The following is a 22,898-nucleotide window of genomic DNA, read 5'->3' as shown; positions in this document are numbered from 1 at the left end:
TTATGGCAGCTGTGAATCCAGAGCTTGGCTCTCTATGGGGCTCCCAATAAGAGGTAGTCAGGCCTCCCAGCCAAAAACAAGTTGCCTCAATGCCAGAATTCTCTTCCCGCTTCTTGTCATGGAGCTGCCCGTGGCTTTACCACTTGGTGGCCTGATCCCTCGCTCCCCTTTTGCCCCTCTAGGAAAGCAGAGTGTAGACAGATGAAATCATGTGTGAAGTTCCCATGCAGTCCACAAAGTAATTTTAAGCATCTACTTTGTGCAGGGCAATGTGTCACTCATTAGACAGGAAGGATCAACAATTAATAAGACTCAAAGACTCAGTCTCTGCTTCCCAGAGTCCTGGCCTTGTGGACTAGTGAATGAACTGGACAGTGAATAAGTAAAATATGGTACAACAAGGCCAGTACTGCCCCAGAGACATAAACAAAATGATTAATGGGAAAAGGGCCCAGTGTGACCAACTCTCTGTTGGTCAAAGAAGGAAGAGGAGATGGCCAGGTGAACGAAGGGAAAGCGGTACTCCAGGTAGGAGGACAGCGTGGGGAGAGCATAGCCTGTTCTTGGCAGAAATGCCAAATACATGTGGAGACAGTGGACCTGGACATCCTGAGGGGCTTAGACTGCATGGCAAGGCATTTGAGTTTCGCCCTCTGGAAGATGGGAATCATGCTGGGTTTTTAGGCAGGAAGGAGTTCTTCTAAGTTGTCTTTGTGTCTTGGGGGTGAAGTGTAGAAGCGGGGTCACTAACTGTACAGGGACCCACTGCACTCAGAGAGAAGCCTCAGGACCTTCCTCTGCCCAGGTGGGACCATGTGAGTCCCTGACAGTGAGACCCTAGAGTCAATTTGAATTAAAAGTCAGTTTCTTTCTTTTCACTAACTTATATGGGCCCTCTGAATGAAACCCCCTACTTCAGACCTCGTTGCCCCCCAGTTCAACAGAAGAGGTCAGCATCCTGTGGAGATGGAGAGTGGTTGATTAGGCCCTTAAGAATTAAGGTTTTCAACCACCTGAGTTGGGGGTTGGGGGAGACCACAAATTCTGGGCATCCTGAGAAGTTGGTGCAAAAAGGGTCAGATTTGTATCAGATTTGCCCTTCATGAGGGTTTGAAGGTGATTTCTCTTAGTATTAAAAGATATTTTACTAGACCCAGGAGTCGTAGACCCTCTGCTTTGGGTTCACCCAGGTTCTGTGATTTGTGCCTCTTCCTCCTCTGTGCCCAGGTGCCTGTCCTGTGTTGAGAGCCCATACCGCTGCCACTGGTGTAAATACCGGCACGTCTGTACCCATGACCCCAAGACTTGTTCCTTCCAGGAAGGCCGAGTGAAGCTGCCTGAGGTAGGTCCTGGCAGCTAGAGTGGTGAGTGCTGCTTGCTCTGAGCATGGGGCACAGAGGGCAGGCCTTCCCTTAAGAAGAGAAAACAGGCAAATCCCACGGGACATCTGCTTCTTCCCCAACCGCACCTCTTAAGGGACCACTTCATAAAAGCAGGAAACAAGCAAAGCTCTGTGCTGGGGCCGGTGGGCTCTGAGTCAGTCCTGGAGGCTGAGCTACAGGCAAAGGTACATTCCAGGTCACTCCAACCATGAAGACCCTCCACATGCCAGGTGAGTTCTAGAACAGTTCCAGACAGATGTGTGTATGTGATTGAAATAATTGTAAGTCCACAGCAAGACTCTCTATAGACTCCTTGGCTGTCCCTCGGAGCACCGTCCACAGAGCATATCTGAGATCAAATAGGACAAGTTGGGTCAAAGGGAGAGAGAAACAAGAAAGAAAGAATGGTCAACTTACCAACCAGAGTCGTGGTTCTCAAAGTGTGATGCCCAAACTAGTGGCATCAGCATCACCTGTGAATTTGTTGGAAACTCAGAGTCAAGCACTCCACCCCAGACCAACCGGACGAGAAAGTCTGGGGGTCGGCTCAGTACTTGGTGATTCTGCTGCACAGTCCCATTTGGGCATCACTAAAGTTGGCTTCATGGTGAAGAAGCTGTGTTTTTATTCTCTCCTAATCTTTATCCTCATCCTTGAACATTATTCATCACTCTAATAGAAAGACTCTATGCCTCTGCCGTTGCCTTTCTTAGGCTGTAAGTTTGTGGGCAAGCACCTTAAAGATAATGGGTGTAAAATTACTTTGGAGAAGTCCTGCTATTGTCCAACCATTATGGTGCTTGTGTGACTCCAACTTTCAGGCCAGTAGGACCGAACAGAGTGATTGCCTTAGAATGTTGTTATTTAGACTAGAAAGATATTTATGTATATACAGTGTTGGTTAGACCCCACTCAATGTAGAGCTGCCAGCCTGGCCCATGCTCTCTCGGCCAACACTGGGCTCGGACAGTTTCCAACATCTTCACCCCCTTCTCCAGCCTTGGGTGTACCTTCCAGCCCCCTTCGCATACCCACACATGTGCTATGACCATGGGGCAAACCCCACGGCTTTGAGAGCATTGTCCTGGGACAGGAAGCATAAAAGCTGTTTAGGGTACAGGAGGGGAATGGTGAGCACAGAGGCTCATCCCAGTGCCCTTGTCCCAGACTTCTACCCCCAGGGGTTTGGCCAAACCTTTAATGGCAGGAGGGAAGCTGTCTTGTCTCTGAGACTGACAGGTCAGGATGATGTATGGTCTACTATCAACACCTGTGGCACGGGGCTCTGCTAAAGGGAAAATGACTGGACTCTGCCTGGCATTGAGAAAATCCGAGCTCCAAATCCTATTTTCCCAGGCCCTGATGACTGAGCAGGAGTTCTACAGGTAGAGAGTGAACAGACCAATTCATTTTAGAGGTAAAGGCAAGGAATGGTGAGGTTGTCAGGGGGAGGGGATGATCCCAGTTGAGAGGGAAGACACGAAGAGCAAACAAGAAAGAAACAAGAGAGGAACAAAGAAGAGAAAGAAGAGGCTGTGGCAGTCTCTGAACATAAATCTCTCTCCCTCGATGATGGGGTCTGTCTCTGGCTAGCAATGGCTACTCTGGATCATACTTGAGAAGAGACCCACACTTAGATTGCCCTTTTATGGGGAGAAGGAGGAAAGAGAATACATGTTGGCTTTCAAAAGGAACATGAAGCTAATGTGTATGTGTCAGTTCTGTTCTTTAAGAGAAAATGGATCTAAAGCTCGTAGGACATACATGGGTTTGACAGCCGAGGGGCACACCACTGACATGAAGACCCTGATAAAAGGCTATACAGTTTCCTCAACCCTGAGCCTTTATCTTGGGGCATGCAGTCAGGAGAAGAAGGTCTGCTTCACCCACCAAGACCAGGGGCTGATGGCACAGGAAGAAACCTCTTACTTTGTTCAGGAACCTGCAAATGACTTGATGGGAACAGAAACGAAGAGGTTTTCAGCATCTCTCCGGCTTCCCGGACCGGTGTATCTGGCAGAGGTTTCATGTGGGGAGAGGCCCAAGGATAAAATAGATGAAAGCAGAAACAATTGAGCGATCTGGTGGATTTCAAAGACGCCTAATCATTTAATTACCTTAAAGGAGGTTTTCAAATTTCTGCTTTTTCTTTCTTGTGTGCTCCTCTTGTCCCAAGTTTCTGTCTTTAAATACATAAAAGCAGCTTGCATCTGCCGCTCAGAAGGAGGAAAAAATAACTAGAAGAGAATTAAACAAGAGCCCACCATGTTTCCCAGGGCAGTTCAGAGATCCCTACAGAAGAACGCTGTCTTTAAGCGCCCAGATTGCCAGCCAGGCACAACCCCCCATCTACCTCTGGGGCTGCGAAGCCTGCCAGAGAGTCACAGCACCTCATAGGATGTGGTTCCAGAGCCCCTAAGAAAGGAAAAGGCCTGAAGGAGCATGGCCAATGGAGCGTGGTGATAAAGTAACCTACCACAGCCACCTTCAGACACTCTCCATTTCACCCAAGCTGTGTTATGGTGAGCCTGGCAGACCACTGCAGCCAGAGGCCCCCTCTTTTGGATGTTTCTTTATCCTAAGAAAAGGAAGCTCTAAGGCCGTGTTTCTGGTCCAAGTTTGGAGGCTGCCTTCTACCCACCTCAATATGAGGGCCGTTTTGAGTATAATGTAGTGGAGAAGCTGGAGTTGACCACTTCACGATGGGCGTTGTAGCAGCAGCATCCTGGGAAATGTACCGAAGGGAAAAGAAGTGATAAATATTTGTGGACTATTGACTGATCCAGCTATCTGGGTCAGTGGAAGGAGGTCATTGTGCTCAGAGCTTAAAAGGAAAGCCCCTGGCTTCTAATGGAAATAAGGTGATTTTTTTTTTTTTTATGTCGTTGTTTTGTTTTCTACGTTTTCGTCCCTGGGAAGAGCTATAGCAAGAATAAGAGGTAACAAAGAAAATTACACATTTGCAAGGTGATGTTATAGAAGCTTCCAGACACAAGTGTCCCCTCTCCCTGCCAGGGGAAGAGCTTATTCATAGCATGGTACCTGAAGCTTCGCTGGGGGTCAACGTTTGTCCTACATTACCCAGTTCCTGAGCATTTCCCATATGCAGGGCATTGTGAGAGGTTTCGAGGTGTGTTAGAGACCTGTAGTCTACATTAAGAGATTAGTAAAATGGGACCATTGGTCTACATGATCTTTTAGGTTCTTTAATTGTAAGTGGAAATAAGCCGGAAAGCACCAAGGAGGAGTCCATGCCTAAGAAGTGGTCTTACAGGATGAAGTTAAGTCCAGGCTGTGGTCTCCTTGTTGTACCTACCAGGGGACTCCCCCTCAGCCTCAGGGGACATCCAGGCCCAGACCCATCCCCACAGGATGAGAGTGAGGCCCAGGCCCAGAGATTCTTCTGGAAGTCCCTGGGTTTTCATTTCCTTTCAACCTTTGAGTGTGGGGACACAGACAGGGCCTTTTTGTTAGCCAAGAGGGAGACTGCCAGGTGGCTCTTCGGCTCTCCAGCACCATCTTTTATCCCCAGGAAGGCTTTCATCCATGCGTCTTCCAGTTTCAACACTGGCTTTGTTGACTGTCACCAGGGATGTTGAATTACCTCTTTTTTTTCCCCCTGAACAAAGAGTGCATTCAGGTGAAGTTATTGGTCTGGAACAGAGAACTGGTCTGTCATTGTTGTTATTATATTAATGGCAAGTATTCTAGCATAATTACAATTATTAGAAACAGAATGCCCAATAAACGTATGTTGTTTACAGTAACTATATTCCGGTTACAAGGAATGATTTTGTTTCAACTAATGATGGCATTGGGATAACAAGGCTGGGTCTTTAGATCAACTGCCAGATCCTACATACCAAAAAGAAAAGAGACAGGAAGTCAAGGAAAGCAGAAGTAGGGTGAGTCTTCCTGTGCTCAGCCCTTCTCCCAAAGTCGGGACAGACTTCTTGCTTCCCAATGGAATGGCCTTTCCCAAGGGCAGCCATTAACCTGGCCGTGACCCCATGTCTACTAGGCAGGAAGGGCCTCTGGTCCCTGAGTGGTTCTGGAATCCCCAGGCTCTGCCATAGCCTCCCCCGAACCCCCGTCAGGCCCACACACTTAATAACAGTGATCCATAGGAAACAAAGGTGAACTTCCACGGAAAAACAAATCCACTGACAAGAATTTATCCTCCATAGACTATTGTACTGTTATTTCTCATCTAAACTGGAATGCAAAGTCAGCTGCAGCTGAAGCTGTTCCCTAGGAGCCAGACCAGATGGGCTTTGCTAGGAAGGCCCACGGTGCACAGGCTCAGAGAGAAAGTTCCTGTAGGCCCTCCCTCTTCTTGAAGTTCAACCAGCATTTACTCCAGAGAGCAGGTGTAAGATCAGAAGAGGCAAAATGAATTCTGTCTGATTTCTGAAGCAGTGCTCGTAAGGTTCTCCTAACATCCCCTACCGACACCCCGACCATGAAGCTGTGGACAGATGGGTATTGTAAAAATCTGCTGAACCCAATTGTCAGTTCTCTCCAAGACCGAAGTGTTGGCAGGGTGAGGATGGTCCTAGCCCCTGGACTGCTGTTTGCCCCTCGTGCTGAAATAAACCCCATGTCCTGAGACAGGGCAGGCCAAGGGCATTTACCTGCTGTTGGACTCTGGAGAGAAATTGGGCCATCTACCTTGTAGGTGATTCTGGCAAGAGGAGCCATTCCTGGGGCCCAACCCAAGGGATCAAAACCATCCTTGCCATGCCCTTCACCTTCCTTTGAGAAAACAAAGCCAAAGCCAGCTAAAGAACTTGCTTCCAATCCATGCACCACCCCCACCCCAGGTATTCCATTACTGGGTTGCCGTTTCTCCAGACAATTGCACTTTCCATCAATCTCGTCTGCCCCACCACCCCCCTTGAGGTTATGGGTATTTCCTTTCTGTATTATTACTTTGCTCTCTCCATAAACCAGCCCATCGTAGATCACGCTAATGGCATTATAAACTTGGGGAACAGCAAGAAAATATATGGCGCGTTACATTTTTGTATTGGGCATCATGGGTCTGAGAAGGTGAGTGTAAATTTGGGGGGTTGGCTGGGGCTAGGGCTGGCTTCTTTGGAATTGATGGGGGCTGAGGCGACAGTTGTGGCGAGTGGTGCCCCGCAAATCACTTATTCCTGAGCTGCCCCTGCCCTGCACTCCCCCCAGAGCTTCACATTTCCCCAATCTTGCCATAACAACTAGGAGAATTAGAGCCCTCATCTTGTACACACACGGGGGGCTGTAAATCCACAAGCCTACCACCTGCCTCCCCAGGCAGCACCAGCCCTAAGGGCAGTCTTTCTTTTCTCTCTCAGCTCAGCAGCGTGCTTTATGTCCTTGTTCAATTATTTAAATATGCAATGAAACCTCTGTATAAAGCAGCCACTGACATGCTGGACATGGTAGATAGAAAGGCATCTTTGTGCTTTCATACTTTGGCTTGATGTTCCTGCTCCCTGCCATTAGCATTGCTATCTTTACTTCCGTGTGCATTTCCCTGAAAACCAAAACGTGGGTGGGGCTGGACAGTCGACCTGGAGCCACCTCCTAAAAGCCAAGACACTGAAGATTTTCTTTCACTTCACGCCATGGCCACTCTCAGCCCTGTTCTTACAACTGCAGAATGTAGCCACAAGCAAAACAGCCTCCAGGAGAATCTGGTTCTTGAATGTATGCATTTGTCTCCAAATAATCTTGTTAAATGCAGGTGCTCTCCACCTCCAAGAGCTCGCCCTTTCCATTTATAGTTCAGAGAAATCTCTTCCTTGAAAAAAGAAGAAGAAGAAAAATATTATGTTTTTGAAGAATTCTGTATGGGGGCTAGATAATCATCTGGGGACAAAAATCAGTAAGATGATCTGGTGAAAATATTTTGTTCCTTGTCACTGTGGGAACTGAATGAGGTCATGGGTGTCCTTGGTTCTTTTACCATGAATGTGGCCGTGATCGTATGTGCTGGCTGTGAAACAAGACAGCAAACAGGAAAGCGCGTGGAAGGTAATGGAGGTGGCGAAACGTGCACTGGATTGAATCCTTGAATCCCTTGTACCGTGTTGACTAGAATCAGAACAGCATCACACAATGCCTACCAGAGCCACACCGCCTGTATGACTGTGCCAGGTTGCAATGCGCCAGTTATTAAAATATTAAAACTCTTCCCTAATAGGTAAATGGCCACTTCCAGAAGGCTCCCCCTCCAGCCCCTCCGGTGTTCATTCCGCTGTTCGATACTTTCAATACCACACTTCCACCTGGTTGAGCAGGCATCGTTATCCCAGTCTAGAGATGGGAAAACTGAGCTTCAGCAAGGCTATAAAATGACATGTCATAGTTCATCTATTGGGTTAATAATACAACTAGGACCATAAAATTCATTGGATCCAAACCAGCTTCTCTATTCCGTGGCCGAGAAGACCCAGAGGGTTTGAGGGGGACTTGTCCAAGGCCACGTAATTGGTGGGCAGAGGTCCCATCACAGAGCATATGGAACATGCAGCTATCGGATGTCACCTTCCAGAAGAGGGAACTGCTGTTAGAGAGCAGTGGATGGACCCGGGGCCTCTGTACCTGCCCCCTGTGTTTGGGGCACTTAGAGCTGTTGGAGTTGTCAGGCTCTGAAGCTCATAAGGGGTGGGAAGAGCTGGACAGTGGGAGCTGATGGGGTGTTTATGGAAAAGCACACAGAGGTAGTAGCAGGGGAGATGGATCCTTTGGAAGTGAGGTAGGAAAAGGGAGTAGATGAGGGACAAGGTGCGACCTGAGCTGGTCAGGCAGTAGATGAGGAAAGAACAAACATTTGTGGAATGTTTGCTCTCCCTGTGTCAGGCACTTTATATGTGGTAGTTCATGGAACACCTCCCCACCAAAAACCCTTTGGAGGAGGAGCTTTTAATCCCCACTTTCAGTTAAGCCAAGCAATGACTAGAGCCCTTGCAAGATTCTGAAACTAGCAGGAAGAAGATAGCCTTGCATTCAGAGATCAGTGGCTCCCCAGCCAGGTTCTTCCGGTTAAGGACTCTCAGAGGTGATTGTCTGAGCCCCAGGCTGCCGTGGAGGTGCTGGGAAGTCAGGTCTGGAGACACGGTCAGAGAAACAGGGAGGTTTCCCTGCACCTTCCCACGAGCAAGAGGTGGTTTTGTACCTGAGATCTCAGCGTGAGGCAGGTCAGGATCTGAGGAGCTGGGATGGGAGGAAGGGACAGTGTGGTGGCCATGGTCCCTTCATGCCTTGCTGCCTAGGGAAAAATTGCCATTTTACATCTCAATTAGGAGGGACACCGGGGTCAATCGGCAGTACCACCAGAGGAAAATGGGCCCAGCCCAGCCCTGGGCCTCTCCAATTATTATTAATGAACTTACTCTCAGACCTGCCAACCTTTTTATATGCAAACTAGGCCTTTATGGGGCCACTGGCAATCAGGACTCATTAAAGAACGTGTGCCAAGCCTCAGAGAGAATCTTCCAGAGGAAGAGAGGCTTATGCTTCTACCCACATCCTATCACACCCACTAGAAGCAGCCCAGCCGGAGGCCAAGTCCCAGCCCCCACAGGAGGGTGTTGCAGCTCCCCTGTCCTGCTGTGCTCGGGGAGATCCTTCCGGACCCGTCACCCCATCCTGAGGGGGTCCCGGCCCACCAGTAGGAACTTGCCTGTTTCATTAAGGGGAGGAAAGATAGTGGGTTGGCATTCAACTTCAGCTGCCAGCATGTCTGCTGATACTGAGCCATTATTTTTCCTCTCCCTGCCTTGATTTCCCCTTTGCAAAGTAGAAGGGATCCATTAGGTTGGTCCAGAGGACTCTCAGATTCGAGACACTTTCTGAACATCGTTCAAGGGCAGCAACATTTTGCTGTAGGAGATGGAAGTGAGAGATCCAGGACTTCTCTTACTCCAAATGCAACCATAAGCAGACATGGATGCAGCAGGAGGGAAGGTCAGGCTTGTGCTTGCTTTAGGGAGAGGAGAGCTGCCCAGGGCCTCAGGTAAAGGGAGGAGCGGAGCCAGGACCCTCTGGCTAGAAACTCCCTGCTTTTCGTGGATCTTCTCTCTTGATCCTCCGCCATCACACACCTCCTGCCCCAGTCCTGAGCTTCATCCTAGGCACGATATCATTCCTGTCTTCTACGTGTCCTGTGTTCTCATCGTGCTGGGGCGGGGGACACAGAATGGAGCTTCTAAGACTCTCTCCATGTGGGACCTCCAGGTCCCTGGAGACCGTGCACTTTAGAGCCTTAGGACCACATGCCAGGTTCACCGCTCTGCTCCTTCTCCCCTCCTGCTGGCCTGCCTCCTGCTGCTCCTCTGTGTTTTCACTGATTTTGAATCATGGAAAAATACACACATGAAACTTACCATCTTAGCCAGTTTTAAGTACATTCACACTGTTGTGCAACCACCCCCACCATCCGTCTCTGGAACATTTTCACCTTCCCCAACCGAATGAAACCCTGTCCCCCTGAAACACTAACTCCCCATTTCCCCTCCCCCAGAAAGCACCATTCTGTCCTTATGAATTTGATTATTCTAGGTGCTTCATATGAGTGGAATGACTGGTTTATTTCACTTAGTATAACATTTTCAAGATTCACACCTGTTGTGTGTTAAAATTTGCTTCCCTTTGGGGGGGGGGTGCCTGGGTGGCTCAGTTCGGTGAGCATCTGACTCTTGATTTCGACTCAGGTCATGATCCCAGGGTCATGGGATCGAGCCCCGTGTCGGGCTCCACGCTGATTGTGGAACCTGCTTAAGATTCTCTTTCTCCCTCTGCCCCTCTCCCCTCCTAGCAAGTGCTCTCTCTCTCTCTCCCAAATAATAATAATAAGAAGAAAATTTTTTCTTCCTTTTAAGATGGAATCCTATTCCATTGGAAGTATATTTCACATGTTGTTTATCCATTCATCCACTCGTGGACACTTGAGCTACTTTCACCTTTTGGCTGTTGTGAATAATGTTACTACAAACATGAGTGAGCGAGCATCTGTTCTAGTCTCTGCTCTCAACTCTTTTGGGTATATATCCAGAAGTGGGCTTGCCTGATCTGTTGCTCCTCTCCTACCTGCCTTTTAAAATAAAGGTATGGGCAGCCTGAAGGAGAGAGGGGGGTTAGTTTCATGGGCCTGGGACACTTGCTCCTCTCTGGTCAGGCTCCATGGTAATCCAGAAGGACAGAGGTGAGACCACCCCAAATCATGGAATCAGGACTGGTAAGAGCTGAATGGGTGGTTGGAGACCATCGGATCGAGAGATAAGGAAGTTGAGTCTCCAAGTGGGGATGTGATGTATTCAGGGTTCCGTAGCTGTCCAGAAGCTCAGGAGGCACTAGAGTGTGGGTCTTCTCCCTCCTAGTTTTCAGTGACAGAAGGGGTTCATGTTTGCCTTCAGACCCAGGAGGGACAGCTGCCAGTTGCCTGATTGCCTGCAACCCCTCCAGTCTGCTGTTCTGCCTCAACCTCCTTTCTGCCTCAGTCTGCTGAGGAGGAGTGCTGGGGTCAGGAGCCAGCAGCCTCTGCTGAGGGCAGCATCCTCAGGAAGGATGTGTATACCGTGCTTTTAAGCCATCTGTCTCAGCATGCCCCGAACAGTGCCACAGCAGTAGTCTGGGGCATGGTCTGTCTGGGGGGACCCAGGCCCTGCTTGTGTCCTCACTCCTGCCCATGCCGATCAGGGCTGGCATACTGACTCTCTTCTACTCGGCTTCTCAGAATCCAGCCACACGCCAGCCCCTACCTCTGCAAAGAGGACAGAACACCCACACTCCGTATTTGACCCATTCCCCGCCTCCCAGCCCTTCCTGGACAGAGCTGATTGCCTCAGGGAAAAGGGCCCAGTCATTTCCTCCCTCCCCCAAGGCCCAACGGACCCCACTCAGCCTGAGGAATGAGTGTGTTCATTGCTAGCATCCCAGGGGTTCTCCCTGTGTGTCTTCTCTGAGGGGCATTTCCTTGGGGTCAGGCCAACCTCAGAGGGCAGTCAGAAGCTTCCGGATCTTAAAAGGCCTCTGGGCCTCATTCCAGAACATTCCCAATTGCCAAACTCAGCCACGTATGGAAGACCCTCCTGCCCACCCCCCCCTGCTGTGGTCCAGACTCACATTCCAGAGCTGGGGCCCACAGCTCACTTCTGGTGGGTCTCTCTGTCCCAACTCTTGGCAGCCTAGGACTGAAGCCCGAAGTGCGACCCGGGACACCCAGCAGCTGAGTGTGTCTCCGCTAGGGTCGGAGGGGTGCTGGGAAGAGGCAACCAGGAGTGTCAGAGTCTGGAGGGCATTAAACTGAAAACTGAAGAGGGCAGGAGACAACCTCAGTGAGAAGTGGCCTCCAGGAGGTGACTGTAGAGTCTGGGATTTCTCGGACCATTCCCTCCCACACAGAGGCTGAGGATGGGCCCCAGTGCCTTGAACCTTCTGTGGGTGTGTCCGAGGGAGGGTGGAGCAGGGCAAACATCGGGGCTGGGTCCGGAGAGACCCCTGCACCTTTGGCTTCCCGCTCCCCAGCCTGAGCTGTGCTGTCTGTTCCAGGACTGCCCCCAGCTGCTGCGAGTGGACAAGATCCTGGTACCCGTGGAGGTGATCAAGCCAATCACTCTCAAGGCCAAGAACCTTCCCCAGCCACAGTCTGGGCAGCGCGGGTATGAATGCATCCTCAACATCCAGGGCAGCGAGCAGAGGGTGCCCGCCCTACGCTTCAACAGCTCCAGCGTGCAGTGCCAGAACACCTCTGTGAGTGCCCCTAGCCCTGCCGCTCCCGGGCCGCCTGAGCCCCCCTCCTGCACCCCCAAATCAGCTCAGCTCTGCAGGGCTTCCCCAAACACCCACAGAACGAGCTCCCTGCCTCACTGCTTCCCCCGACCTTGCTTGCCCGGCTCAGCCTCTTACGCCCACCCCGGCAGAGTGCTAGGCTCTGAGGTCTGTCTGCCCATGGTTATGGCGAAGAGGGTCCTCTGTCAAAGGCAGGGGCCGCGGTGGCAGGGGATGATGGACCAGCCATGGGGCTGCTGAGTGCTGTCCGTGGACAGAGAGAGGTGTTTGCAGGGTGTGTTCGGCTCCGGGAACATCCATGTCCATCCTCCTTCCAGAGACCAGCTCTGGAGTCCCTGGGCCCTGTCTTCCCACCGGGGCTGACCCGGGGGCCTCATGTGAGCCGGCAGAGGCCCGCTGCTCCCTTCGTATCTGCACAGAGGCCATTTCCCAGCAAGACAGACCAAACACCTGCAAAGGGAGCAGTGGAACAGGATGGAGCTAGCCAGAGGGGTGCTGCTTGGATCAGCACAAACCTGCCCGGGGCTTAGAACATCCACATCAAGCCCATGCCCGACGAAAGACAGGTCAGCAGCCCCTGCATCACCTTTCCTGCGTGGCTGCTCCCCTGCCGACCGTGTGGTCTCCCCAGCCACCGCTCTGTTCTCTCTCTCATTCTCTTTCTCGGCCACCTCTATGCACCCAGACCGCTCAGAGACAAACATGAGGCTTATAGACTCATAACATGTTCAAACTGTAGGAAACCTTAATATTCTTCCTCACCGTGCGAATGAAAACCTGGAGGCCCAGAAGCAGGGGCAGGTCCTAGATTCGTGGGGCGGAAACTTATACAATCTGGGGGACCCTCTTTTATGAATAAAATGTAATCAATACAAAATGTGATATATAGGCAGGCCTGAGAAGGGGCTGAAGTTCCATGCGCCTCAGGGTAACCCACCCCGGCCCAGAAAAAGATCGAAATGTCTAAGGTCACATGGCTAGGGAGGGGCGGGGCTGGGCCTGGATTCAGGGTCTCCTATGTCACACTGCCTCCCATTCATCCTTCCTGTTGCTGCGGGGTGCTTATATGTGGTGACTGTATTTAGGGATGTGATATGGGACCAGGAGAGTCCTGAACAAAGCAGCTCACGGAAAAACTCTAAGCGTAAGTGGAGGTCAGAGAGGCCCACATGCTTGCCCAAGGTCGCTCAGCATTACAGGGACTGAACTGGCAATTAATGTCCCAACCCCTGAAACCCCAGATGTGTCCCCACAGCTCCCACAGGTACATCTCCCTCCTGTCCTGGTGGCCAGGCTGTTTGGCAGATTTCTGCAGCATTCCAGATTAAACCCACAAGCAAATGGGATATTAAACACCTCCTGTTTCCTCATAAATCCTGAAGCCAACCAGACCAGCCCCAAGGGTTTGGCTCAAGTGATTCTCCCCTAAATAAGCAAGTTCCTGTGGGAAGAAAAAGCCTGAGCTCCACATGTGAGTCAGCAGAAGGCAGATAGGGGTTTAAACGACGTAGAAAAGTCTGTTTCATCAGAGACACTGCCCCAGGGAACCTGGCCCAAGAGGGAGGACAGAGTCTGTGGCCTCTGATGATGGAGAGCCCTTGTTCCCCAGACACAAGACTGGGCCTCATGGGCCCGGGCTTCATCCGGCTCAAACAGACGAGGGCACCCCATATAGCAGCCTGAGTTCATCCTATAAACTCCTTGGTCAGAACTCAGTGCCTCGGGACCCAATGCCTTTCTACGAATGGCCCTCAGCACTCCTGAGCCAGACCTGACTCAATGAACGAGCCCCCTAGGGGTCACATTGCCCTGACTGTGGGGGCAAAGTTGGAGCCTCCTGAGAACACAGAATGGAGCCCAGCATCCCTGACAGGTGGGGTGGGTCCCTCGTCTGGGGTGCCTCCGCAGGGTGCTTCTCCCGACATCCTGGTCAGTACCATAGGGACAAGGGGGAGGTGCTGCTGGACATCTGCTTGTCTGACGTTGAATCCTGGGGATTGACAAAATCTGCTGGTCACACACAGCTCCTTACTTGGGGATTTCATGATCTGGAAGCCTGATGCCCCAGGACACAGCGGTCAAATCTGCTTTCAGCCCTGAGAGGCCCCAGGCCCCCCATAGGGGTCTTGCCCAGCTGGCTGGCTTCCTGAGCCCAGGAGCTCAGGCAAGTTCAGATCCACTTCCAGGAGACTTCTCGTGTCAGCAGGACCACAGTAGAAACATGACCTTGGGGCTGGAGGCCTGTGGCCCCAGGCTCTGACCACCAATGAGAGGACATGACTCCCAGGCTCCCTGCACATCCCCCTGCCATCCCTGCAGGACCCTGAACTCTGGCCCTTGGAGCTAGGAATCTGTCTGAGGTCTCCCACCTGCTATGGGCCAGTTTACAGTATCTTACTAAGGTTGCTGCTCCCAAAACAGCTCAGCCTCTCTTATTTCAACACCCTCATGAGGAAGGTGATGGGGAAGTTTGTTTCTGTACCATTTTAAAGTCTTAGAATGTGAGGAGACAGGAGGTGTACCCCACAAAGGGTAGATTCCAGGAAAAGTTCCCTGTGTCTACCAGAACCTGCTGGAATATCATGCACTTCAGGAGGGCTCAGCCCTGGCTCTTCCCAGGAGCCTCTCTTTTTCAAGGATCTCAGTTTAAATGCTGTTCTTGGCCAGGATACCACTTGCCATCAAGTGACGTCCTTAAAAAACTTTGGGGTCATAATCAGCCGCAAGCCTCTGTTACCATAGTTATAGAGGACAACATATTACCGGAGCAGGAATAGACTTGAGAGAGTGTCTGCTTGTGATCTGTAACAGAGGGGAATCTCTGCAGCCCAGAGAGGGCATGTGACCAACCCCAGGTCACACAGCAAGTAAATATCAAATTCAGAAATTCAACCCAGCTTCATAACACCGCCCCCCCCCCACAATCAAAGGTTGGGCAAAAAATAGCAACTGAGCGCTTTATACCCAGCCTTGTGCTATCCTTGGGAACAAGGTCTGATGTGCCTCAGACAGAACTGTGGGAGGAGTTTTGTTGTTTCACTTCTTCAATCCCTGAGCTTTCTGGAATGGAGGGGGGCCACTGGGGAAATCCAACAAAACCCCCGAGTTTGTGATGACAGAGGAAGAGGGGTGACAGAGATCTCAGAGGAAAGCAGAGAAGGAAAAGAGACATAGGAAAACTCCACATGGGTGGGATACTAGGCTGGGTGGGCAGGCAGTTCGTCTCCAGGCCACATTTTGGGGACAGGCCCTGGGCCATCGCTGGAGCCCTCGGTGCGGGGGGGTGGGGGGGTGCAGCAGTGGTTGTAGGAGGAAAACAGGGCAGCTCACAGGCAGCAATTGGAGGGAGGAACAACTGTGGGTATTCTTGGCCTCCTTTAGACCAAGGCTCCAGGGAAATGACAAGTGCTTCTAATAATAGTGCCCAGTCCCCGCCTCTCAGGCACCAGCAATCACAGGAGCAAGGGGGCCGCAGGGGGCAGCCAGCTCCATCCCCCCAGCCTCCACCAACCCACAGCAGCGGCCCATCTCCTCTCCGTGTCCCAGTTTACCAGGTGCAGAACAAGGATGGGGAGGTAACTTGGCCCCCTCCCTGCTTTACTGGAACACAACTGGGAAGGGGTCTGCTGAGCCATCGGGGGTCCTGGGGATGGTCTCGGAGGATACACAAGCTTCTTCCATTGTTCAGATCTGTCCGCCTGAATGGTAGAATTTTCCAGCACAACATCTCAGAGCTCAGAACAGGGAATGGTTAGTGGAAAGAATGTCCAAATTAAATAGGTCTTGTCTTTGCTTGACAAGGTAGAGGCTCACCCTTTCCCGAGGTAATGAACAACATCATCCCCTAGCTGGGCTGTGATGTGCCAGACCTTGATTGAGACACTTAACCTCCTGGCCCCTGAGAGCCTGAAACATTCTCCCCTTAGTTCTGGGTTTTGTGCAGATTAACTGCCCGCTGATTGCGGAGAGCTATATAAATGCTAAATGAAGCAGAGGTGGGGGTTCCTGGGGGATGGGAGCCAGTGGTCCAGGCTCCCCAGCTGTTGGCCCCCTCCTGCTGCAGGACGCAGGTCACGGGGGAAAAAACTTCCAGGAATGACAGTGACCTCCCTAGAGAGGGAGGAGGTGGTGGGGAGCCCCAGGGGTTAATGGCTTCTATAATATTTCATAGTCAAGATCCCAGGAATGGGCGATAAAAAGATAAAGCAATGCCAAGCATATTTGATTCTTGAAGTCTTTTATTTTCAATTTTCTTTGAAAATTAAATGCATGCAAACACACACATGCACTCCAAAACACGTAAGCATGCTCATGTGCGTTCATCCCATATGTACCAAGAGTCTGGTGCATAAACACTCAATAAATGCCTGCTATTATTACTTCACATAAACACAAACACAGGGAACACAAGCATATTTTTGGACGGCATCCCCAAATGTATACGCGTAGACTAAACACACAGTCATATTTGAGTGCTCATTCCTTGTGACAGGCACTGTGCTCAGCGCATTGGATGGTTATCTTGAACCCTCAAAAGAGTCCTGTTGGGTCTGCAGTGTTCATAATTCCCACGTCACAGATGGGGAAACCGAGACTTACATCATTTGCTCACATTCACACAGGCGGTCACTGTGGAACCCCTCTGTTGCGGTATGTGCCCGTATGTGTGTGCACGCGTGTGTGAACACGCAGGTAACATAGATTTGTGCTGTGAGCTCTTCTCAAGTCAGCTGCATGTGAATACGTCTGTGCACACAGACACACATGCATACGTATGCAGAATCTCTGGGGGATTTCCGGGCCTTTCTGAGAGAGGCCTGAAGGTTCTATTGATCTTTGGTTAATGGGGCCCCTGGTCACCACCTGCTGCTTCCACATTGAATCCTGGCCAGACCCAGGCCTGAGAAGCAGGAGCCAGGCTTGGATCCTGACTTAGGCACCACCAGCATCCCTCCTGGAGGTAGAGGCAGGACAGCCTCAAGCCAGCCCTTAGCACCTTCCCTTAGCAGTCTTCCTGCACTGGGGCCTTGGAGGAGGGAGATGGAAACAGGGATGGGAAGGAGAGGAAGTGGAGCTTGGCTAGGGGAGGGAGTGGGAGGCAGATCTGGAAAAGTCTGCCCTCTCCCCTTCCCGCCCTCCTCTCCCCCGCCCTGTCTCTTGCTCCTGCAACGTCTCTCCACCACCAGGCCGCTGTCCCCTGCTTCTAGCAGACCACAGGGAGTGTGAGTGGTGAGTCTCTAACTCCCCAGAGTACTGGAGTCACAGAGTTGCCTGTTTGAAATGCATTCCCATCTTCCAACCCGGCAGGTGTAGGGAGAGGCCCTGGGATCCGTGGTTAGGCCCCCTAAGTGGTTCTGAAGACTGTGGCCCACAGACCACCCTGAGAACCACCAGTCTAGAGAGGAAGAGGTTTTGTGAGAAAGCTCAGGATGCCTTAGAAGGACTCCGTCTGACCCAGAAGCAAAGAACATCATCTCTGGGGAGTTGATCAACTGCACTACATAGCAAAGGGCTTATGAGTCACCAGCTGAGCTGAGCGATCATGAAAGTCCCTGTGGTTGTTTCTTCAGGGCTGGGGAGCTTTGCTTTATTCTATGGCTTGAGCCCAGACCCTGGTGTCGCGGGTCACAGGGGAGATTCTATGAGAGAGTGGATGGTACAGAGCAAACCACCACCCCTGTGGGGCAAACACTGAATGTGGCTCCCTGGTCTGGGCACGTGTCTCCAGGGAGTTAGTGAAAAATTTGGGAGTGCTAGGGTAGAGCCTGAAGAAGGCTAGACAACCATCCCACTGATGTTGTGTATGAGGATAGTGTCATGATGTATTCACACTGGAGCACATTCTCAGCAATAACTCAGGAATTTAGGGCGATTTCCCAGGTTAAGATTGTAACATCTCCTCTAGAAGTCTCTATGGATAGGCTCCAGAGGCAGAGGCACCGTCTCAAGCCCTGAGACCCTCCACAGGCTGTGCGTTCCCAAGGTTCTGTAGCCTCTTAGTGAGAAGCTAGCAGCTCGCTTGCTCTGGGGAGGGGGCACCAGCTACCTCCATAATATCCATCAACACCCCCACGCCCCAGCCCCTCCAAACTTCAACTGAGTTGAAAGAGCCTTTGGCTCTGCAAACATCACTTCCGGCCAGGTCTCTTGGACTGAACCCCTCTAGCAAATTGCCAGCTCTCAGCCCCTCCTCTGCAGAAAACCTGTCTCTGTTCCATTCCTCCATTCACCCCCTGTGGAGGGCAGAGTCTGGTGGAATGATGAGAAAATCACCAGGTACGGATTGGAAATGCTGCCCTGGGCAGGCTCCGATTCCCTGCCACCTGCCTCCTTCTCTGGGGATTGAGAAGTGTCTGCTCTCAGAAGGCAGATGTGGGGGGGGCTGGCACTCCCTGTTCCCTCCCTGCCCTGCCCCAGCACTCAGTCCCAAGGATGAGACCCAGCCAGGTGGGGCACTGATTCCGAAGAGAGCTGGGCAGGGACCCTGTCCAGGCCTAGAGGTAGCTCCCGCATGGGCAGCCACAGAGCTGGGGCCTGGCCTCTCTGAGCCAGTGCATGCCTTTGGAGTCTTGACCCAAATTCCCAGGTTTGGTCCCTAGGGTGTCCACAGGATTTCCCACCTCACCTCTAAGCCACATCCAGCTCTCCTGACTCCTAACCTCCATCAGCTCAGCCCCTGAAGAGTACGGCCCCTTCATTTCTAGTGCCTTCACCCACTACCCCTGCCTGGAAATTGATCAGCCCTCTCTAGGTCTTTGATAAAGCACCCACCCCCTCTGACCTTGTCCTAGGAATTAACATTCCCAAGTTGAATCAAGGGCCTGGTGGGGCCTAACGACAAGGTTCCCCTGGACAGCGAGGGAGGAAGATGGGAAGCGACAGCTGGTGTGAGCCAGCATCCGTGGAAGGGGGTTGGGTAGCTCCGCTCTAATCTGCTCTGTGAATCCATATTCCAAATGGGCCCCATCCAGGCCTGGCCCCTCCCCTGCCTTAGTATCCTGCCCCCCTCCGCCCTACCCTGTTCCCCGAACCATGCTTCCCCACACATGCCCTCAAACACAGGCACAGTCACAGCAGGTCCTTAGCCCCAATCACCTCGCGGGCTCCAGGCCAAAGAGCTAGCTCTCCCTAGAAATTTCTGTAACCCAACTTTTTTCTTTCCTACCCCCAACCTGCCTGCAGTATTCCTATGAAGGGATGGAGATCAACAATCTGCCTGTGGAGTTGACAGTTGTGTGGAACGGGCACTTCAACATCGACAACCCAGCTCAAAACAAAGGTGTGGAAGGTGGACCCCGGCGGCAAGGAGATAGGGCAGAGGGAGGGGGAGGCCCTGCATTAGAGGGCACACATTATTCCATCCCTGCCCCAGTGGTGACCCTCTCCCTCTGGCTCGGAGCCTGCCCTCTATGCCTGTGCACTGCTCCGTGACCTCTCGGGTGCAGGGCCACCGTGGGCAGTGGTCCTGGGTGTGACGGAGTGAGCAGGACTGGCCACAAGAGCCCTGATGATTCTGGAGGGAGACCCACTTCTGATTAAGTTTCGCTGCCTGGGGCCCAAGTTCTCTTTTGCTCTTCTCTGTGTCAGAATGGCTAAAGGGACACGGCTGCTTGGGTCTCATCATCCGAGGCTGGGACTGCACTCCTTGTCCACAGTCCCATCCCCTCCCACTTCCCCTCTGCCCTTCGCCCGCAGTTCACCTCTATAAGTGCGGAGCCATGCGGGAGAGCTGCGGGCTGTGCCTGAAGGCGGACCCGGACTTCCAGTGCGGCTGGTGCCAGAGCCAGGGCCAGTGCACCCTGAGGCAGCACTGCCCCGTTCACGAGAGCCCGTGGTTGGAGCTGTCGGGTGCAAACAGCAGGTGCACCAACCCCCGCATCACAGAGGTAAGCCATGGTCCTCTGGGCCGCTCCGGGTGGCCGAGCCGTGCCCTGCCATGGCCTGGGGCCTCACCAGCCATGCCCCGCCGTCGTGTCAGCCACCCCAGTGATTACCAGGGCAGGCTGGGGGCATCCTCGTTTTCCTGCCCGGCTTCTGCAGAAGCTGTGGGTTTGGTCCAGGGGTGTCTCCCTTATCAAGGAAGGTTGAAAACAGAGAAGGGCTCCACTGTCCTGTTGGAGTCTCCATGTTAACAGTATCAAAAATGACTCTAAGTCCTGGCCAGTCTCCCTTTGTCTCTCAGAATCTGGGTGATGAGGCTGTTAAGCTCCATCGGGGACAACCTCACCGATCATTCAGCCATGAGCAGAGGGTGCATGGGGTTCCAGGGCACAGAGCCCAGCCCTCAGGAGGTGGAGAAGGTGGAAACGGTGAGACCTTGGGACTCACTCAAAGCAAGACCTAAGCCGGTAGATGGCAGAAATGGATTTGGAGCACACTTCAGGGGACATGGGTCATGGAGCAAAGACCAGTGAGAGGCAGGGAAGAGCTAAACGTGCCGAGAACAGGGCTTGAATCCCAGCTCTGCCAGCCAGTTGCTGGGTATCCCAGGGCTAATTTATCACTACCTTCGTGCCTCAGCTTCCTCACGTGTGCAAGGGGTCTAAGGTTCCATCTCACAGAGGAGTCACAAGGATTGTCTGAGATCCGAACCATGCAAAATGCTGGCTGTGTGCCCAGCCCACAGGGATCTCACCATCCTCCTCTTCGTCCATCATCAACGTTGTTAAAGCTGTTGCCATCCATGTCTACACCGAGGGGTTCACTGCCCCTGGGGTTTATTTAGCCACTGGTGTCTTCATCTCCCCACTCTCCACTCCTGGCAGAGAGACCCCTCAGGCCTCACCTCCCACCGTGTTCCCCTGGTACAATAAAGAAGGGGCGTGTATGTCTCAACAGCGCGACCCTCTGGGCCTCTAGCACAGCATTTGTACATTATAGGTACTCAACGCCCCCTTGCTCTAGTGGCTGCTGATTTTAATAACAAAGCAGGGAGGGGCAGAGAAAAACACAGGAAAGGGAGTTCTGTCTCGCCTGCATACATAGTAAGGATAGACAGGTATGTGGCTCTGTGCAGAGTTTCACAAACACACACGTATCCAATAACCTGACCGTGGCAGTTACCACAATAGGCCAGATGTTGGTGTGGTCCTTCACAGTTTGCGAAGCAGTTTCCTGTCCCTTGCTTTGTCCGTGCTCACAGCAACCCCCCCCCCCCACATGGTTCCTGGGGCTACCACCACACAGTACCGCAGACGGAGGGGCTTCAGAGACAGAAATTTGCTATCTCTCAGTTCCGGAGGCTGGAAGTTGAGACCCAGATGTGGGCAGGACTGGTCCTTCGGAGGGCTGTGCGGGAGGACCTGCCCCAGCCTCTCTCCTGGCTTTTCTCCCTGAATTTTTCTCAGTGTCTTTCTGTGTGTCTCTGTCCAAATTCCCTCTTCATATGGGGACACCCACCAGTCATGCTGGATGAGAACCCACCCTAATGACCTCATTTCAACTTGATTACCTCTAGAAAGACCTTTTCTCCGAATAAGGCCACGTTTGGAGGTACTGAGCATTTGGACTTCCACAGGTGGATTTGGGAGAGGACACATTTCAAGTTATAATGCTTGCCAAAGCCAGGGTTATCAGCCCCCTTTCCCAGATACAAAGAGTAATGCCCAGAGATGCTAATGCCCTCACACCAAAGCATAAATCAAACGGTCCCCGAATCCCTGGTCTCTGGATTCCTAGATTAGCGCTCTCTCTCACCACAAAGGCAAGACACCCATAGAGATACTCCCTCACCCCTCCACTCACAAGCTGTGCACACCTACAAGGGATGGAGAAAGGCAGGGAGGGAGCTTGACCTTTGCGGGTGCACAACCTCCTCCAGCATAGTGGCCCCACGGTGGTGGCCCTCTGTATGTGCCCAACCCCCCCCCCTCCACTTCAGTCCCTTTGTCCTCCGCGTTCCTGGTTTTCCAGACACGGGGAGTCTCCCTCAGACTCTACTTCAGTCTCCTACATGGGTAGGAATCTCAACAGCAGCTCTCGAGTTGGGGCAAAAGACATGCATTTAACCTGGAAAAGGAGGGCACCTGAACCCTATGTGCCCCAGTCCCCCTCCTTTACAACTTCCCCCACCCGCAGAGCCTTTAATGCAGAACCACCCCCAGGGGCCGCCACGCGTGACTGCTAACCGTGTGTCTGCAGCAAACAGTACGACTTGCTTCCTTCTTGGCCTGAGACCAAGAAAATCACAGGGAGGAGATGGCAAATTAAACAAATCTCCCTGTGACGGAGGCTATTTACTGGCTCCATACTGGCGTCAGCCCTCCGGGAGCCCGGGGAACCAAGGACTGGGCCAGAGATAAAGCTCCTTTTTCAGGACAACACGCCAGGGCTGGAATATCATGAAGCCACTCCTGCCAGGTGCCAGTGGGGCTTTGGGGACTGGCTGGACAGGCATTTGAGAACATACCCTCCACCTTCCAGCCCTCCCTATATCTGCCCGCCTCCCTCTCACAGAAAGGGCCCCTGCCTCCGAGGGATCTGTCTTTCCACTACAGTGGGAACATGCATTTGAAAACCCTCACACTCATGTGCACGCTCACTCGTGCACATGTGCACGCATGGGTAAGAAGCAGGAAATATCTTAACTCGTAGGTGAACAGACTTCCCCGGCAAAGCTGCCCCTCCAGCCTGGTTTCTCTCACCCTCCTCCAGGGTGGAGCCCCCAGTTGTGGCCCTTGGCGGTGGAGAGAGTAGGAAACATTAAGAGGTGGGCCGTCTGGGCTCCTTCAGTTGCGA

The 22,898-nt window shown here is 52.2% G+C and overlaps 1 protein-coding gene across 5 annotated transcripts in view; it reads left to right on the top strand.

The window, feature by feature from the left end:
* The window catches only part of PLXNA4 (plexin A4), a 586,108-nt gene that overhangs the window by 497,759 nt on the left and 65,451 nt on the right, over nucleotides 1-22,898 (top strand). For all 5 annotated transcript variants that reach the window (XM_042972611.1, XM_042972629.1, XM_042972638.1 and 2 more), the window contains 4 exons: nucleotides 1,228-1,342; nucleotides 11,922-12,122; nucleotides 19,344-19,440; nucleotides 19,857-20,047. In XM_042972611.1, the coding sequence (XP_042828545.1) occupies nucleotides 1,228-1,342; nucleotides 11,922-12,122; nucleotides 19,344-19,440; nucleotides 19,857-20,047 (604 nt within the window). The remainder of the gene's footprint in view (nucleotides 1-1,227; nucleotides 1,343-11,921; nucleotides 12,123-19,343; nucleotides 19,441-19,856; nucleotides 20,048-22,898) is intronic.

Source organism: Panthera tigris, chromosome A2 (genome assembly GCF_018350195.1).
Source record: "Panthera tigris isolate Pti1 chromosome A2, P.tigris_Pti1_mat1.1, whole genome shotgun sequence".
NCBI classification, from domain to species: domain Eukaryota; kingdom Metazoa; phylum Chordata; class Mammalia; order Carnivora; family Felidae; genus Panthera; species Panthera tigris.
Note: the sequence above shows the minus strand (reverse complement) of the source record. Positions and strands in the feature narration are given on the sequence as shown.